General features: G+C 45.3%; 1 protein-coding gene across 18 annotated transcripts in view; it reads left to right on the top strand.

Annotated features, from left to right (window-relative positions):
- Positions 1–12749, top strand: part of FRAS1 (Fraser extracellular matrix complex subunit 1) — a 418617-nt gene extending 405868 nt beyond the window's left edge. For 16 of the 18 annotated variants that reach the window (XM_025206555.1, XM_025206567.1, XM_025206560.1 and 13 more), the window contains 5 exons: positions 981–1097; positions 5162–5328; positions 5656–5861; positions 8587–8733; positions 10078–12749. In XM_025206555.1, the coding sequence (XP_025062340.1) occupies positions 981–1097; positions 5162–5328; positions 5656–5861; positions 8587–8733; positions 10078–10674 (1234 nt within the window). In that variant the 3' untranslated portion in view covers positions 10675–12749. Of the gene's footprint in view, positions 1–980; positions 1098–5161; positions 5329–5655; positions 5862–8586; positions 8734–10077 lie in introns of those variants that run through there. The other 2 variants (XM_025206564.1, XR_003094532.1) reach the window with 2 other exon arrangements.
- The last annotated feature ends 410 nt before the right edge of the window (positions 12750–13159 follow it).

The raw sequence follows: 13159 nt of genomic DNA on the forward strand, positions 1-13159 counted from the left end.
AGCAAATTATGATGCAGCACCTTTAGGTTTGAAATTGACATCACTCCGCCTAAATCCCAACCCCTTTTAGGCTTCATTTGAATATGCTTTCTTGGGATATGCTTTCCTGGAATGTGTTGGGTGTGCCAAGCAGTTAGATCCAGTTTTTATCGCTAAGGCTGAACCCTGAGAAAAAAACTGTTAGGCCAGCTAATCTCACAGCTACAGTTTTGCCTATGGGGCTCAGTTAGTTCCATGAACAGTTAAGTTATCATTTTGGTTAAACTTATGACCGACAAGTTACATTTGCAGTTTACAAGCTTACAAGCTTTGTATTAACTAATATTACCTGTTTAGGCAAAATACCAAATGCCTCCAAGAAGCACATATTTATTGCTTATTAATCCCTCTGGTTCTGGCTGTTACACACGACTGATGGAAGGAGGTAGTCCTCAGAGCTGTCAATCCAGTTCCATTCAAGTGTGCCCAATTCTATTTTGAGAAATTAAAGTAGCTGTGAGAGAATCATGGGAAAGCAGGTGTTGAATGGTATTAAAGCTGGATGGAAATGTGCATGTTAAAGTAAGATTTCAGCCCCTGTTCCTCACAGTGCTGTTAATCACTACGGCTGTGATTTGTAGAGAGAGAGGTATTTATGCTAAGGTTTAAAAATCCTTTTATGTTCACTCTGATTTTTTGGGGGAGAGGGGTTTGCTATCATTTGAATAAATTACCTCTATCTTTTCATCTAGCTGTAATCAGACACATAGACAAACATATGGTTCAGTTAAAACACTGGGGACCAAATTCATCTTTGCTGTTAACTCTAGGGCTGATCAAGCTTACAGCAGTCATGGATTTAGTCTAATTGGAACCTTTCTGTCTTCACTACTTTGTGCTAATTAGAAAATACTGAATGTGAGAAGCTGGGCAAATGCTCCAGTTAAGTAAACAGCTCACAGATTGATATGGTAACAATGGCATCTCTCATCTGTTTCCAGGAAAGACTACTCGGGGGAGTACACAATCTACTTAATCCCTTGTACTGTGCAGCCCACACAGCCATGGGTTGACCCAGGAGACAAGCCATTGGCCTGCACTGCTCATGCTCCAGAAAGGTAAGGAGATGCACTGTTCTCTCGTTTCTTTGGGTGCTCCAATTTTATGGCTGGAATTTTCAGAATGTTTATAAACACGTTCACTTCAAGAGCATGTAATTAATTGCTAGTTTGAGGTTGGAGATGAAGAGCCTTCCAGTAAAAAAAACCCCTATGTGGGTAGATGCAGGAATGAGGTGCTCTCAAACTGAGATGTGAATGTAGTCAGGGCGTATGTATTTTTGGGGGATTCAGTGAAGCCATTCATACACATGCAGTATGGATTCTGTGCAATATATTGCCTTAGTGGAATCATTGTATAGATACCACAAGCTGAAATGGCTTAGATCCCAGCATGCCCTTTGTGTTGGCTGCACAACAATGCATTTGCTAACTTGGATTGTTTCCACAAAGGCAACAGGTATTTGGCACAAGCTATGGCAGCAGCAGAAAGGACAAAAGAAAGGAAACTATTAGCTTTGGAATCTGTTAGTGATTGCAGTTACCCTCCTTCAAGACAGTAAAACAGGGCTTCCTTAATGTTAAAGCTATACACATGGGCAACTGGTGCTGCCTTAGTCGGGGGGGGCACATGCCCCCCTCAGCGACCAGTCAGCAACAGGGGGTGGAGGGGGAAATACCCCCACAGCCAATCGTGCCAATCTGGAAGCAGCCGAGGTGCTCCTGGAAGTGGCTGCAGTGCGCCTGGAAGTGGCCACGGTGCACCCACTCCCTGGCCAGTGCTCGCAGGGGGGGACACCTGTCTGCCCTCCCTACCCATTGCCTGGGTGAGGAGCACGGCCTTTTGGGAGGGGTGCATGGCGCTCTCAGGGGGTGCATGTGCACACCTGTGCACCCCTTACATGTCGCCAGTGGCTATACAGTTACTTGAGCAGTTTATAACCAGTTATAATGGCAGGCTTTATGACTTCTGAGCACCAGAGGCACACATGTCTACCAGAGGTGGTCAGAAAAATGAGAGAAAGTATGGTATCTCTTTCTTTCTTTTTGCTTCTGTCAGTGATCATCTCTGCAGTTACGTAGAGCCTAACTGCTGAGGATATCAAAGGCCAGTTGAAGTCACAGGGAGTTGCAGGTGCACAGGAACTGCAAAGATCCAGGCCCATGCTGTTCTCCTCTCCTTTTACGGAGACATTCCACCCTCCCCTACCAGACCCACATATACTACCTCAGTAACTGGATGTCATGTAGGAGACTAAGAATGGATGGATATGGAAGATAAGGATGGGTGGGGGTGGGGATGTCTTAATTTGGGCTCCTCTTTGATTAATTGCTACTTGGAATGCTTCTCATGGTCCCTCCCTTTGCCTGACTGGAGCTATCAAACACATGCTGGTTCAGTCAGTTTTAGTTCCATGGCCTGCATACAGTCCAGAATTTCCTATTTCAGAACAAATCTACCTGCATCTCCCTACCCCATGCATTAGACCTTAAATCAGGTGCGTCATACTCACCTTGGTCCCCAGGCTGGATCTGAGGAGCCAGCAGGGACTGCAGCAGAGCTGCATTTAGGCAGCAGCATGGGTCCAGGGCAGAGCAGCAGCGTAGGTCCGGGGGCGGGGATTGCATTTGGGCAGCAGTGTGGGACCAGGCAACAGGTGAAGTTGGTCCATATGTCAGGCCATATGTTTGACACCCCTGCCTTAAATAGTGAGCACTTGCCTTCCTCAGCTCAGATGAATTCACTCTTGATGCACAGGCCTTGTCAGTGTAACAGGGAACCCTAGCCCTGTTACCAGAAGGCAGGTCAGCCCCTTTAAAGCCAGAACTTTCTGGGCACAGCATGCTGGTAAGGGGGGGTGTTAAAAACTGAGCCTGGCCTGCTAGTCAGCTGACCAGAAGGGGGCAGGCCAGGACTATAAAAACCCTGAGCTGGGCGGCAGCAGGGGCCAGCAGCCAAAGGGGAAGGAGTTCCCTGGAGAGACTTGGAGAGCGGTCCAGTGGCTGCAGGAGGGGGAGCTACCGAGGACTCCCAGAGAAGCGGCAGCAACCCACAGAAGAAGGACTGTAGCAGACGGTGGGACAGCAGAAGCATGAAGCCCTGAGAAACCATAAGCTGGCATGCTGCCTTCTTTAATCACATTGTCTTGGTGGTGTTTATAGCCTATGGACAGGACTGTTCTCGGAGACTGGTGCCTCCTGAGTCTGGGGGGGCACCCAGGGTCCCCCCGCAGCCAAATGCTGAGCTAGGGGAGGGGGGTGTCCCGACGCACTCCGCGGCAGAGCTAGAAATGGACCAGAAGTACTATGAGCGCACATGGGACGCGCCCCCCCACTGCGTTCCCATGGGATGCTCCATCCACTCCACCATCTCAGTGTTCACGAGTCATGCCTGGTACCTCAAGATACATAGACACAGCTTTAGATGTTTTTTCTATGGCTAAATAGCTGATTCTCCGAATCAGAATCGAATCTTCAGATTCAGCCAAGTTGAATCAGAACAGTGATCTGAATCAGCAAATCGAATCACTGTCCCCCGAATCAGGCTGAATCTGAATCGAATGCTGCCTGCTTTGCATACCCCTACTGACTGGGTATAACAGCAAGTTGAGTTCTTTCGAAGGCCATCCTTTCCCAGGAGGTGCTGCAGTCTGGCAACAGCACAGATCTGGGGGGCTGCTGCTAATGGCCATATCCTTTGGGATCCAGGGACTCTGAATTCTGTGGTGGACTGTCCCCCCCAACTTCCAGAGAGTTTTCCAGAGAAACATTTTCCAGAGAAAATGCTAAGTCACTGTAGCCAGTCGGGAGTTAGGAACCAAAGGTGAGGCTACCAGAGATTTTGAAGGCTGAGCACATCCTTAAAGAGGACAAGTACAATTCCTAGTGTGGAGGCCAATGCAAAGTTGCATCATAACAGTGGAGAGCACATTCCTTTCCCATGTGAGAGTAAACTATACTAGTTAAGCACCTCTATACCAATTCAGTGGGACTCACCCTAGGGATATGTGTGCTGTTTTAATTATACCAGTATGCTTAAGGTTGCAAATGAGACAGAGCTGACTTGTCAAGGAAATGCTAGGATCAGCCTGGTTTGAGAGTCTGGCCATGGGCAACTGGTGCCATCTGAGTCAGGGGTGGCATGTGCACCCCAGAAGCCAGTCAGCAACCAGGTGTGGGGAGTCCCCCACGGCCGATCACACTGAACGGGAAGCAGCCACAGCACTCCTGGAAGTGCCAGTGGTGCTTCACCTGGTGCCTCCACTCCCTGGCCGGCACTCGCGGGGGGGGCACCAGTGCTGCCCATCGCCTAAGTGGGGAGCGTGGCCTGTCAGGGGGTGCACCAGCGCCACTGAGTCTAGCCAAAGCTTTGTACTTGAGGTAATGTTATCTGAGTGACCCATACTGTGCATAGATTAGCTTAATAATAAGCCCTGTCCTGACTCCTCAGGAGACCTGCTAGACTCTACACTAAATGACGACTTCCAACAAGATAGCAACATGGTTTGAAACATTTCACATCTGGTAAAAGAACCCCCCCCCAGCTCTCCCAAGTTCACATTCTCCCACATTATGAAAAAGGCAGGGATTGGATGTAGTATCCATGAGTAGACAAAGCACTGCCCTGAATGGTGGCAACTTGGCTCTTATCCTGGTTGTGCCACTGACTTGCTATGAGATCCTGGCAACGTAACTTTTGTCTGCCTGTGTCTCCCTTACTACTCAGCCTTTGTCTGTCTTGCCTTTTACACTGCATACTTTGTCAAACAAGCTTTAAATAAAGTGCCCCTGCTGACATTTTGAAGTGCAGGGATGCTGACGAAATGCAGGAGGCTGCTGGAGCATGGCAATTGCCATGCTCCAGTAGGTTCCATTAATTGAGTCTGCTCTGACACACTGGAATTTCAGTGCATCAGAGCAGCCCCCTGCTCGTGTATATGCACCATGAAGCCTAGCATAATGAGGACACCAATATGGTGGGCTAGTGTCTCTAGTTTCTGTTGGAATACAGAGGATAATAGCCATGGAGTAAATGTAAACCTTTCTGGTGATGCACAGTTTTTAAAATCTCTAAACTCCAACACTCTCTTCTTCCTTTTTTCTTTTTGTCCACCCCACTTTAGATTTTTGATCCCAATTGCTTTCCAGCAAACAAACCGCCCAGTTCCTGTTGTCTACTCCCTGAACACAGAGTTTCAGCTTTGTAATAATGAGAGAGTGTTTTTGATGGATCCCACCAAATCTGAGATATCTTTGACAGAAATGGATTACAAAGGAGCCTTTTCAAAAGGTAAAGTTTTTCCCTTTCCTTTGTTAGTTTACTTTTACTTCAAGTTTCTGGCTACACAGCCTTAGCTCCTGGGTAAGAGAAATGATGTGATAAAATGCAGGTTGCTATGCCTCAATGAGCAGTATTTTGACCACATTGCAGGATTATGTTCCAGCCCAGTAACATGATGACCACAAAACAGTTCTGTATCAGGATCATAACACACTAAGCATGGCTAAACCATGTATAATACCTTTCACTAAACTGGTACATTTGGCTCTGAAAACAGCCTTTTGCCTTTCTGCGTGTCTCCCATTTCTTGCCTATCATTCTTTTCACCATCCTTAGGTCAGATCCTGTATGGCCGTGTGCTTTGGAATCCAGAACAAAACCTCAATGCAGCTTACAAACTGCAGCTGGAAAAAGTCTATCTCTGTACTGGCAAGGATGGTTATGTGCCTTTCTTTGACCCAACGGGAACAATCTATAACGAAGGGCCACAGTATGGCTGTATTCAACCCAACAAGCACCTAAAGCACAGATTTCTTCTCCTGGTATGTTTTATAGAGTGGGCAGAATTGTGACAGCCATGGAGCTCTGTGTGATTACGTCAGGCAGAATCTGGTACTGTGTCTGTTAAATTATGATGGACCAATGACAGGGACATTTTATGCTTCTCATATTTTCTTTGTTTTGGTAAAGAGTCAGGGAAACTCAGTGAGAGAAAATAAATCTCAAAGATGTGGTTTCAATCACAAAAGTACTGAATGGACAGAGAGACTAAACTATTTTCTTATTCTGGGAGGTGGGCTATGTTGTTAAGAGTCTAGAGATGACAAAGTGAATTTTGCGTGGGAGGATGTAGCTAAATTGCCAAGCCCAAGACACAGACCTGCATGATTTTCAGTGCAGGGTCAAGGCCTGTGTTCACTCTGACCTTTGTGGTCAGAAGCCCTGATGATGTCCTTTGGAGTAGGTCCCTCCCAGTCCACATCAGTGAAGGAATTAAGGGTTGTGACTAGGTCTTTACAGGAGTGAGGGAAGCCAAAGAGAAAACACAGAGAGCAGTGGGACTCTAGCAGGAGCTCAGAATCCTCTCTGCAGTGAATCCTGCACTTGGATTTGTTTGTGAATAAAGCTTCAGGTGCTACAGTTGGATCTTTCTCCTGAAAATATGAAAGGCAGTTTTACGAACAGGGAAACTCCTGTCTTTAAATAAATGTTTGACCCAAGAGGAAGTGGTGGCCTTTGATTTCATAGATTTCATAGACATCAGGGCTGGAAGGGACCTCGGAAGATCATCAAGTCCAGCCCCCCGCCCAAAGGGCAGGAAGTCAGCTGGGGTCATAGGATCCCAGCAAGATAAGCATCCAGTTTGCTCTTGAAGGTGTTCAATGAAGGCGCTTGAACCACCTCCGGTGGCAGGCTGTTCCAGACCTTGGGGGCTCGGACAGTAAAGAAGTTCTTCCTTATGTCCAGCCTGAAACGATCTTGAAGTAGTTTGTGACCATTCGACCTCGTCATCCCTTGGGGCGCTCTGGTGAACAAACGTTCCCCCAGATGCTGGTGGTCACCCTTGATAAACTTGTAGGTGGCCATCAGATCACCCCTGAGCCTGCGCTTTTTCAGGCTAAAGAGCCCCAGGGCTCTCAGCCTGTCATCGTAGGGTCTGCTTCCCTGACCTCTGATCATGCGCGTGGCTCTTCTCTGGACTCTCTCAAGCTTCTCCACATCCTTTTTGAATTGTGGAGCCCAAAACTGGACACAGTACTCCAGCTGCGGCCTCACTAAGGCCGAGTACAGGGGGAGAATGACGTCCCGGGATTTGCTTGAGAGCAAAAATAAAAATGTTTGTGCACTCCCTGCTCCTCCATTGCAGAAATCTATTTTAATCCGTTTTTAAAAACACACTTATTCTCTAAAGCAATTGGCTCCAAAATGTGGTACCTCTACTTTTGCTATTTACACACTCTCCTTTTTCATCCCTAAAGCTATTTCTTTCGGATTTGGGGGTTCCCAGTTCCTGTCATCTTGCTTTAGTTCAATCTATTCTAGATGGAGCTTTACCTGACGATTGCCTAAAAACGAGGCGCTGAACGCCGCTGCTTAGCGGCGTTCCTGTCAGAGAGTGCATTTTGCACGGGTTCTGTGATTTGGATTGACATACCACTTGTTTCTGTATAAATATGAACTCGCCATTTTCTCAACCTCCTGAAACCCTCAATATTTTGGATCTTGGAAATGGCCCGTCTCCTTATATGGTACTGGAGCAGCCGCTAAAGTTAGAGAGAGAGTTTTGCTAAAAGCTCTTTCCATTCTGGTGTTAGAAAGGAAAAAGGAGAATTGGCAATTGGGAAATTCAAGTGCAACTGCTTTCTCCGCTTGGTTCAGTAGAGGCAGAGTTGCTTGCTGGCATTCAGAACTCACTCTCTATTCTCCAAATAGTTTTGAAAAATAACAGGGTTCAGAAGGATGCCAAGGTGGGCTAAGTGGAGAAACGTGAATGTAGTGGGTAGGGTGCGTGAGAAAGTCTGTTACTAGAAATGGATTTACCCTGATCTTGCAAGCTGCTCTGCAAGGGGGGATTCCTGCCCTGCAGGAAATCAATGGGGTCTGTGGGATGGAAGGGACAACCCAGCTTTTGGCATATTTTCCATACTCTATGGACCCCTGGATTTGCAGTTTAGTACATCTACACAAACAGCCATCTATCTTATTCTCATCCTTCTAGAACCACATGAAGGCTGTCACTCCAGCTCATATGTTATTCAGAGTTAATTCAGTGTCTGCAATTTTAGTCACTATATATGGATAACTATAGGAAGCTGAGTGGGGCTCACTCCGCTACATACCAGCAGGGGTCCAATGTTGCCCCTGCTTTTCCTCCAGCTCCCCACATATCTGAAAAAGGACTTCTTATTGTCCTTGATGCTCAAAGCTAGCTGGAGTTCAGTTGCAGCCTTGGCTTTCCTGGTCTGCTCCCTACAGGACCGGACCAGTGCAGAATAATCTTCCTTGGAGGTGACTCCCATCCTCCACCCTTGATGTAGAAGAAGAGAGTGGGGCAGGGAGAGGTGAGGGTCAGCAGGGGAGGAAGAGGTATAAATGACATCATTACAAAATGCTCTGCTCATGTTACTTTCATGCTTCATAAATCATGAGCCAAAAAACTCATCTTTGAAAAATCTCTGCTTTTTCATGTTGCTCTTGATTGTTAGTACCATGTGTGTGACTGATTCACATTTTTTTAATCCTGTATTTATTTTCCCTAAATTTCAGGACCGAAACCAACCAGAAGTAACTGATAGGTACTTCCATGATGTACCTTTTGATGCTCACTTTGCCTCTGAATTGTCTGATTTCCACTCAGTGAGCAGCATGCCAGGAGTGGATGGATTTACTATGAAAGTGGATGCTCTCTACAAGGTGCCTGACATGAGATATACAGTACCACAGGGCGAGTTCTTTATTTAGGCCTAGGTCCTGTGTATAGACATGCTATTGCACATGTAGAAGTCAAACACATTCGGGCAAACCCTAAAGCTTATATAATTTTCTAGATAACTACAACCACCACTGTGGAGAAAGGCAACAAGGGCTTCCCAGTGCCAGAAATACTCCAACAATGCAGGGACCTATTTCTGAATTGGGATGCACTGGCACAGATCTTTATATCCATTCACAGGAGCTGGTTGCACCATGGTGTGCATTAGGTGGTCCTGTTATAGAAGGTTTCACATTATCTTAATGTAAAGCATGATTCTGGAATTCCAGCCTAAGGGACCCAGCATATATTTTACCAATGTGCTCAGTCCCTTTGACTTCACTGAAGTCAAGAGTTCAAAGTGCTTAGCACTATAAAGTTCAAAGCCATTCAGTTAAAAAGACAGAATCCCTAAGGACTAACTACACTCTTTTCAAACCCTAAATTACATGACACATGCAAGTAAGAGACAAACTCTAGCACAAAAAAATAGAGATCAGAAGTTAAGACCAGACTCCCTTCCCCGTCTGTCTTACAAAGCAGGTTTATCTGGCTGAACTTTCATGGGGCAGTGGTTTGCTTTAATTTCAAATTGTATTTTAACAATGATGTGCAGTTTGCCCTGGTGCTTAAAATATTTTTGAATAAGTTATTCAGTAATGTTAGTAATTATCAGATCTAGTCAAAACAGTAAACATCTGCAATACATCCATTTTTTTTTCAAAATGTAGTAAGAAGTTAAATGATTTTTTTTCTAATATTGAAAACTTTCAACCAAACCTTAGAAGTGGTTAAAAACTTGGAATTTGGGGGATCTTGAGTGGTTAAAAGTTTTGATCAAAAGGACAAAAAGTATTGATTATTAAAAATAATTGGAGCTGATGGAATATTTATTGTTACTAGAACTGAATAAGTCATTTAGCAGTGATCAAAACTTCAACAAAATTGACAATTTCCTGTGGAATTTTTGGTCAGCGTTAATTATATGACTACTGGCCACCAAATCATGTGTCATGGTGATTGCTGTCATCTTGACCAACACATGGGGATGCACTCATGATCTCCAGCAATGTAAATACGAACCAATAAAGTACAAGCTAAAGCTGTCTGTAAGAAAATTCTATTCCCTGTGGATTAAACACAAAGAAGGAGTTGTAAAACACTCACCACTGGGTAACAGTGTCACATGCCCACTGCCATCTGCTCTCAACAGAATTCTTGTGTCCCTTTAGCTGAATGCCAGGGTTAAGTCTCCTTTGTGTCTGTCTGTCTGCTCTTTCCTAAAGGTGGAAGCTGGACACCAGTGGTATCTCCAAGTGATCTACGTAATTGGCCCCGAGACTATTGCAGGGCCCCGTGTCCAACGTTCCCTCACTCACCGCCTGAAACGTGGGCGCAGGGACCTTGTAGATAACAACGGCAGGCTTATCCTGGATGACTCATTGATTTATGACAATGAAGGTGACCAAATCAAGAATGGCACCAACATGAAGTCATTGAGTCTGGAGGTACAGGAAGCAGTTGCAGCTGCCTCCTTCTCACAGACAGGTGCCTCCATAGGAACTGCTTTAGCTGCCATCATGCTGCTGCTGCTTGTGCTTCTGATAATTTGCTTCATAACCAGGAAATGTCAAAAGCAGCAGAAGAAGAAAAAGCCCACCAAAGATGTCACGGAGGAATATCCCCTGAACACCAAGATACAGGTGCCTAAGAAAAACCCAGAGAGGGTAGAGAAGAATGTAAACAGACAGTACTGCACTGTGAGGAATATCAATATACTAAGTGAAAATGAGGGTGCATACAAGATCAAAGGTGCAAAGGTCAAACAGGTGAACTTAGAGGTCAAAGTTCATAACAATCTACATGATGGAACAGAAGTTTAATGAAGTGCACATCTTTTTGTAAAAGCTTTTTATAAATTGTGAAAAATTGAAATCATAAACTGGTATTTTTATAATCTTGTGGAAAAAGGGAAGACTATAGCTTTGAGTGGTGGACAGCAATACATCCTCACAGGCTTCAACTCACAACTGAGCTACCTCATTAAAAGTAGAACAGTAAAACACCCAGGGCAGAAAAAATGGTATCTCTACCAACAAGTTTATTCAGTTTTAGGCTGCACAATGTTCATAGCAACATCCATAGCAGTCAGATATTTACCCAAATTTGAATAGTTCCTATATGAAGTCCACCAATCCTGAAATGGAGGGTTACAGGGGAATAGTGCAACAACCCTATATCAGACACAGTATTATAGGAAAGAAGCTTATTAAAGAATTGGAATCTATTATGTTCCACTCTGTACTGTTTTCCTTTTTGTACCTCCTCTCTTTTGTTGGACTGCATCAGACAGAACATGACAATTTTGACCAAGAATGCAGACATGCAGCCAGTACTGTAACTAATGTCGTTTCTTATTGATGGTTGATCTTTATGGAGGTAAAATGCTCTGAGAGGAGGTCACCTCATGCAGAGGGTGGCACTGTGCATCATTCGAACGGAGTGCTAGTGTGCTTGCAGCCTTCTGCACCTGAGTGACTGTCACTCTAAAAGAACAGTGAGAGAAGCCTTTACTGTTCTGTGGCCTAGAGGTCCACCATTGAATCTGGACCCGCTGAAATCAATGGGAAGTTAGCCACTGACTTCAGCAAGGCCAGGATTTCATCCTTTCCCCATTAGACCACCACATCCCTTTTCCAACTTTCTGAACTTTGCAACCCAAAGAATTGCATCCTTGCAAATATTGTAAAAAGGTTTTTGGAACTCACATCAACATGCGTAGGCACCAGCGTAGGGTTCATGAACGTCATCTTATTCCCAAAGGTATCAGGAGAAAAGTATGTTTTACTGAAGAACCACAACTTCAAACAGAGCAGGCCCAACCAGCCCAGAATGTGTATATAGCAAATACAGAGTTAGAAGAAGAAGGTGAAGCAGATGACGTATACATTATGGATACTTCCAGCAATATTTCTGAAAATGTAACTGTGTACAGCTGTTTAGAGATAAAATGGGCTTGTCAGAGCATCGCTTTTTGCTTCATGGGGTAGGAAATATCTTCGTTTGCTCAGTCTAATAGTAGCACTAGCAATTGTGATGTGATTGAGATGGAATCCAACTCTGCACAGTTATATGGATTAAATTGTTTAATTACTCCAGTCACAGTGGAAATTTCTCAAAATGTAAAGGTTACGCAGATGCATGTGAATGATCTTCCCAAGGAGCCCTCAAGCAGTGGAAGCAGTGAATTAAAAAAGAGAAGAACAGCTAGTCCTCCTCTTAACCAAAAATAAAAACAGAAGTAGATCCAGAACCTGTAATGCCATCAGGTTCATTAAATCTTCCTCTTAGCATTTCAACAGCTGAGAGTTTACCTTTTCACAAAGAAAAAAGTGTGTATTTGTCATCTAAATTAAAACAACTGCTTCAGACACAGGATGGTAATAAGATAACTCCATCAACTGAAATCCCTAAATTAGGACCTGCTGCATCTTCACCCATTTTGCCTCCAGTTTCTAGTAGGTTTAAGAGAAGAACCAGCCCTTCTCCTAGTTCTCCGCAGCACAGTCCAGCCCTTCGGGACTTTGGCAAACTGGGTGATGGGAAAACTGTGTGGAAGGATACAGTTCTAGGTTCAAAGATGCCAAAGTTAGAAAGCCACAGCAACTCGCCTGCATGGAGCTTGACTGGAAGGGAGGAAAAAGAATCCATGAGTCCTCTTTGCTTTGAAGACTACAAAATATCTAAGGAATGGGCAGGCCCTCCTACCTTTGGTAACGTGTGCAACCACCAGCCATCAGATTTGTCCAGTGGTGTCACCAAGAGCCCCCTTTCGGGGACTAAAATGTCTTTATACAAACGCCAGGAGTATGGGGAACAAGCAAGAGGAGCTCACACTCTTGCTTGCTAGCACCCAGTATGACCTAGTCAGACTAACCGAAACATGGTGGGATTCTACACACGACTGGGCAGTAGGCATTGAGGGGTATAGTTTGTATAGGTGCAGCAGAGTGGGGGAAAAAGGCAGGGGGGGTAGCACTCTATGTTAAGGAGCAGTATACGTCTTCCACCATCGAGGCGGGGGTGGAGGAGGGGAACACTGAGGCATTGTGGGTCAGGATCCAGGGGGGGCCAGGGGAAAAGGGTCTACTACAGGCCTCCTCAACAGGATCAAGAGCTAGACGATGTATTCTCTAGGCAGCTAGCAGACGCCACACAGGCGAGGGAGGCGGTGGTCATGGGAGATCTAAATTACCCAGATATCTGCTGGGAGGAGCAGACAGCCAAAACAAGCCGCTCATGGAGGTTCTTATACTGTGTGCAGGACCTCCACCTAACCCAGGTGGTGTCTAGTCCCACCAGGGGTAG

This window comes from Alligator sinensis, unplaced genomic scaffold (assembly GCF_000455745.1).
Source record: "Alligator sinensis unplaced genomic scaffold, ASM45574v1 scaffold989_2, whole genome shotgun sequence".
In the NCBI taxonomy this organism is placed as follows: domain Eukaryota; kingdom Metazoa; phylum Chordata; order Crocodylia; family Alligatoridae; genus Alligator; species Alligator sinensis.